Source organism: Dipteris shenzhenensis, unplaced genomic scaffold (genome assembly GCF_047967505.1).
Source record: "Dipteris shenzhenensis isolate YYH24624 ecotype China unplaced genomic scaffold, Dip_SZ_1.0 scaf0560, whole genome shotgun sequence".
Classification (NCBI taxonomy): domain Eukaryota; kingdom Viridiplantae; phylum Streptophyta; class Polypodiopsida; order Gleicheniales; family Dipteridaceae; genus Dipteris; species Dipteris shenzhenensis.
The window spans coordinates 215791-221932 of record NW_028239866.1 but is presented as its reverse complement, the minus strand read 5'-3'; the positions used below and the strand labels follow the sequence as shown (position 1 = coordinate 221932).

At 45.5% G+C, this 6142-nt stretch overlaps 1 protein-coding gene across 1 annotated transcript; it reads left to right on the top strand.

Annotated features, from left to right (window-relative positions):
- Window positions 1-385: 385 nt before the first annotated feature.
- LOC147878103 (linoleate 9S-lipoxygenase 6-like) lies at window positions 386-4503 on the top strand. Its single transcript, XM_087372417.1, has 9 exons — window positions 386-754; window positions 839-1107; window positions 1271-1511; window positions 1599-1841; window positions 2315-2400; window positions 2506-2613; window positions 2707-3053; window positions 3155-3418; window positions 3569-4503. Exons 1-9 carry the CDS (start codon window positions 418-420, stop codon window positions 4317-4319), a joined length of 2646 nt encoding a protein of 881 aa, XP_087228543.1. The 5' UTR covers window positions 386-417; the 3' UTR covers window positions 4320-4503.
- The last annotated feature ends 1639 nt before the right edge of the window (window positions 4504-6142 follow it).

Here is a 6142-nt window from a genome sequence, read left to right as displayed (position 1 = left end):
ACTTCTTAAAGATTCGCAAAAACCATCCTAGTTGTCAATTTTGCATGACTCACTACTAATCCATACATGGTGACATTATCCATGTGTTCGAATTGCACATTGTACTATCTCACATGGGAAAGCTATGTATACTTTTACTCGATTGGTGGTTAGGACAGAGTTCACGTGACTCACAATTTTGGAACCTAAATTTTATTATTATTATTATTATTAAAGTCGTCATGTCGAAAGGGGTCGGTGGTGATTGAAGTTTGGATGTGGTACGAAGCCGGGAAAAAAAAAAAACAATGAGGTCTGTAGTACTTACTACGGCATGTCGATGGCGAGCGTAGGCTGCCTATAAAAGCTGATGCAAGGGTGGTGCACACTTGCAAAGTCTAATCCAGTGATCTTGATCTTGATCAGAGAGTAGAGACAATGCTGCCCGTGAGCGCAGGTGCTGTTGGTGTACTGTGTTCGAGCTTTGCTGGAACGCAGTTGCCTGGTCGTCTCGCAAGGCCTCATGCCGCCATATCTCCAACAAGCCGCTCTACCATCGCCTGCCCATTAACGCCTGCAACAGTAATCCCCCATGCCCGCCCTTCAGTCATCCGCTGCTCCTCCACGTCCAAGGCCGCTGATCATAAGATCGTTCCTGATCGTGTAGCCGATCAGCAGTTCAATCTTCACCTTTCCATTCTTAAGGCTCCCTCCTTCACTTGGCCTCCCCATCGACTCGACCTCACGCTTGTCAGCTCCACCAACATCCATCCAGGCATGATCGTCGTGCTTCATTCCTCCCTCCTGCAGCTGAAATTAAACTGTGCATAGTAGCATACTCATCAACGCATGCATGCAGGTGCTCGCCAAGGCGTCCACAGCTCCCCATCTACCGTTTACATTCCTCCTGGCGAAGAGGCCGTGACGCTCACCGTTGTCATGGTTGTCCCTCGCAACTTCGGCACGCCCGGAGCTGTTCTGCTTAACAGCCCCCACCGAGACGAGTTCTTCCTCGAATCCATTTCTTTGCGTACCCATGACAGTGCGCATGAGCTGCACAATTTCTGGTGCAATTCCTGGGTCACCGAAACGGAGGCTCACGAACCTCGCGTTTTCTTTGCCAACCAGGTTCTCCTTGCTTGCAGCTTGCTCGCTCCGATTTATAAAAGATACATAGATAAAACGAAGATGGCCGTTGTGCATGAGAGGATCAGTTACTATGGACGTTTTCCGTCCGCGTGCTTATATATTCCTGCTCCTAATTAAGCTCACTTCACACACTCCTCGACAGGTCTATCTCCCCAAAGGCACGCCTCCAGGACTCGCTCAGCTGCGGCAAATCGAGCTCCAACACTTAAGAGGCGATGGCAATGGCCGCAGGATGGCTGGCGAACGCATATACGACTACGATGTCTACAACGATCTCGGAGATCCAGACCACGACGAAGCGAGCGCGAGACCAGTGTTGGGCGGTTCTGAAGCTCTTCCCTATCCACGGAGGTGTCGAACCGGTCGTGAACGCACGGCTACTGGTAATTACAAGAATCGATTGGCTACGCTTTCATATATATGTGAGCTAAGGAGCTGAGAGGATTCGTGCATGTATATTTGAATGTAAGATCCCGAGTCGGAGGCGCCAGAACCGGGTTATACGCCATACTATGTGCCACGAGACGAGCAGTTCAGTGCTACCAAGCAACAAGCGTTCGATGAAAAACTCCACCAGAGCGAGCGTACCGTCGCATCCCAAGCAAGAGCTTACTTGTATTCTTCCCCTGATCAGATCCCCACCTTCACGTCCTTTGAAGAGATTTACAGCTTGTACGAAGGCGACAACTTCCCTCTACCTCCTATCATCCAAGGTCCACTCTACTATTAACACTTCTTAGTGTTGTTGCTCTCGCTCTTTCTGTCTGTGCTTTTACTACCATAGCTTCCAAATGGCTCTTTACACACAAGAAGTTTTTTGACATTTTCCATGTGGGAAGCCATTTCCCTTGTGAGTCTAGTGTCAATATCATGAGCTTCCTGTGTAGAAATTTTTGAAAATTTCCCCATTTCCCTTGGTTTTTGGGTCATCATGAGCTTCCGGCACGGAAGCACCGTGCACCTAGTTAGTGCGGCTGGGGCATGGGACGCCCGGCCTAGACCCCAAGACCGTCCCATGCCCCCAATCGAACCTAGCTAAGTGCAGGGTGCTTTCCTGTAGAAACTCATGATGTGTGGTAATGTGAGAATATATCTTTGTGCTGGTGCTTTGTAAATTAAGCAATTTAAGGTAACTAAGCTTAAGGAACGAATGCCCATATTGCTTGCTATTTCACAATGTTGGCAGCGGATAAAGCTGCATGGATGAGCGACGAAGAATTTGGGCGTCAGAGGCTTGCAGGATTGAATCCCTTAGTGATCGAGAGAGTGAAGGTACCTCTATGGTTTAATTGGCAGCTTTTGGATGAATCCGTTCTTGCTTTCTTATAGGATGATTGACCAACAATACTGTGTGTTGCGATGATCAATATTATATAGGCATTTCCCATTGTGAGCACGCTAGATCCTCAAATCTATGGGCCTGCTACATCAGCTATCACAGCCCAGCATATTGAGCGCCAGCTTGAGAACCTAACCGTGAGCCAGGTCTCTAATTTCTTGTCCAGTATAATGCTACACCCTTCCGCGAGTGACACTTCCAGCTCCTCAGTCGTAACCCTGTTGTTGCGTTGCGCGCAGGCAGTCAGTCAGAAAAGACTCTTCGTTCTCGACTACCATGATGCGCTTCTACCTTACCTTAACAAAGTAAACCAGTCCCAAGTCAAAGTGTACGCATCTCGATCGTTGCTTTTTCTGACAAACGAGGGTGTTATGAAACCCATCGCCATTGAGCTTAGTCTGCCTCCCAGCCAAGAAGGAAACCAAAAGGTGAACCGAGTCTTCACCCCGCCTCCAACTCCAGGCATCGACAACCTTCCAGGTGCAGGTAAACAAGAGGGAGATGAGACTTTCCAGTGGCTCTGGCAATTGGCGAAAGCACAAGTGGCCATCAACGACACGGGATATCACCAACTTATCAGCCACTGGTAAGGTCACTGTTTCTACAAATTTTCTCCTTTTAGAGCTCATGAAAGCGCCTCCGCTTGATCTGCCAGGATTGCTGACCAAGGTTCTTGTTCATTCCTAGGTTGAGGACTCATGCATGCGCCGAGCCCTTCGTCATAGCTGCGCATAGACACTTGAGCGCTTTACATCCGTTACACCGGCTTCTCTACCCCCACTTCAAGGACACCATGAGCATCAACAGCCTCGCCAGGAAGAATCTTATCAATAGCGGAGGGGTTATAGAGTCCACCTTCTTTCCAGGAGAATTTTGTATGGAGTTGTCATCCGTCGTGTATAAAACATGGCGCTTCAATGAGCAAGCACTACCCAAAGACTTGATCAAAAGGTGGAATGAGGAACAAAATTAAAGCAACTCTTCTTTGCCTTTCTGTAGTAAATTTGAACTTCCTTCCCTCGTAAGTACTACGGAATAATGTTGATCACATTTACTAAACTGAAGGCAATTGGCTAACTGCAAGCATGCTGGTATTGGCAGGGGAATGGCAGAGATAGACGCAGAGAACCGTCTGGTCTTGACCGTCGAAGACTATCCCTATGCTGTGGATGGCTTAGACTTGTGGACAGCACTGCAATCATGGGTGCGGGACTATATAGCCATCTATTATGAGAATGACCAAGCTGTGCGAGACGACGCAGAGTTACAAAGTTGGTGGACGGAAATCAAAGAGAAAGGGCATGGAGACCATAGCCAAGAGGACTGGTGGGGTAGTATGGGGACAGTAAGGGAACTGGAAGAGACCCTAGTCACCCTCATATGGATAACTTCTGGGCATCACGCTGCCGTGAACTTTGGGCAATATGCATACGCAGGCTTCATGCCAAACAGCCCAACACTGGGGAAAACATCCATTCCCGAGGATACCAATTCTCAAGAATACGAAGACCTACGTGAGAACCCCCAAAGGTTTTTCCTGGGCTCGCTTTCTACGTATCTGGAAGCAGTCACAGTAATGGGAACTCTACTTCTTCTCTCACAGCACATCGAAGAGGAGTTCCTGGGACAAACAACTGATCCCAAGTGGACGAGCGATCCCAGGGTGCTTGCTGCCTTTGAGAAGTTTAACCAACATCTGCATCGAGTGGAGGCGAACATACGAGCTCGAAACGAAGATCCTAACACATATGGAAACAGATATGGACCTGCCCAAATCCCTTACATGTTGCTTTTTCCCTCGTCTGAACAAGGAATGACATACCAAGGCGTACCCAATAGCATCTCCATTTGACCAAAGGCTTCGTTTCCTCAATGGCCACCTCGTCATACATAAGTACTCGCCGTTCTCACGTTTACCCCAATGTAAGTCACAGTGCCTTCAAATACTTCTTGCAATCTTGTACGATCTCTAATTAGGTTTTGAAGAAACTCTTTGAATCGTACACCCTTCTCATAAACTATGATATCTTTCACAAGATGTTCCATTAGTTGACTTATGTTACAGTATCCGTTTTACATATGTTTCCTTTCATACATTCACATATATGTATGCCAATACTAGTTTGGAGGCACACCCAAGGGTTTCCATAGTAATCATGAGAAGAAACATTTAATGCAATGCAAGCTTGGACTATGAAATTATCAATGATGTTTTAGGATCGTCCTTGTAGGTTACATGGCTTCTTTTCACTTGCTTTGAATCCTTACTTTGTATTGATCCTCTCTTTCAAAATTGATTGCGTGACGAAGCAACTAGCTTAGACAAGTAAATTTAGGAAGCTACTTGTCTAGCATCTTATTAGAATTTGGATTTCATAATGAAAGAGTGACTTGACTAGCCTTTTAAAACAAATTCCCCCCATGCAAACCAAATGCATGAATTGGTCATGAGAGTCTATTTCATCCCAATCCTAGACATCTTGTTTAGCTAAGAAACAATAAATTTGATTCTTTATGCAACAAGTTTCACTTGTGAAAAGCAATTGAACATGAATTTTTTTGTTCCTTGTTCCAAATGCTTTGTTTAGCTAAGAAATAATACATTTGATTCTTTAGGCAACTCTACACACAACAAGATGCCTCTAGACAAATAACTACATAGAAATCTTGATATGTCCATGCTTTCCACAAAGATGCATACTTTGTCTTCTTATTGTAAACAATTTTCTATAAAGTTGTTTACTTTTTTTGTTCATGTCCATGTTTGGTAAAATTGATGGAGCTTACAATGAGCATGCACAAAATCCATGCCAATGTGGCATAAGATTTTCCAAGATCTAATGCAATTTGTAAAACCCACATATCATGGGCAATACTCTAACAACTACCACCTTACTCGGAACTCATGTCGACCATACCCTCGTCATCATGTCGACCATACCCTCGTCATCATTTGGGAGACTATAGTCTTGCTGAAAGTGAGAAGGTATATGCGTACCCTCGTCACCCTCCTCATCCTGTTTTAAGATTTCGTGTAAATATCAGATCTTGTATTTCCTGGTATACAATAAGACTGCAAACTTAAATAGCTTTGACTTACCGATGGTCCATCAACACGTGCAACACCAACGGTGGATACTGGTTTCGGCTCCTCCCCATACATCCTCAAGTGGCGCATGATAATACGACGTTGATGTCGTACTTCTCGCTTGCAATGAGTGCAATGACAATATAACCTCTCCGTAAGCCACTTCGTGCTCCTGGGCGTTGGCACATCATCAGACGAGCTTCCACTCGTCCCTTCCATCTACACTTATAAAATCACAACATAAGCATGAAGAAGAGATATTAACAGTTATAAAATAGCATCTATGAGCTTTTTTTCATGCTACAAGTACAACAAAAAAGTGACTGCAAGCGTTGCTATATAGCGACCTTTTTCCTCTGTTCCGTCGCTATATAGCGACGTTTTTAATATAGCGACGTTTTTAATTAAAAACGTCGCTATATAGCGACGGATAAGCATCGCTATATAGCGATGCTGTGGGTTAAAACCCGAGACTCCCGTCGCATGACGCTTTCTTTATCCTCTTCTCTAATCTCTCAAGTAAGCAAGCCAATCTCTCCTCCCACCTATTTTCGATGACCTCCCACCTATTTCCGACAACCTCCCAC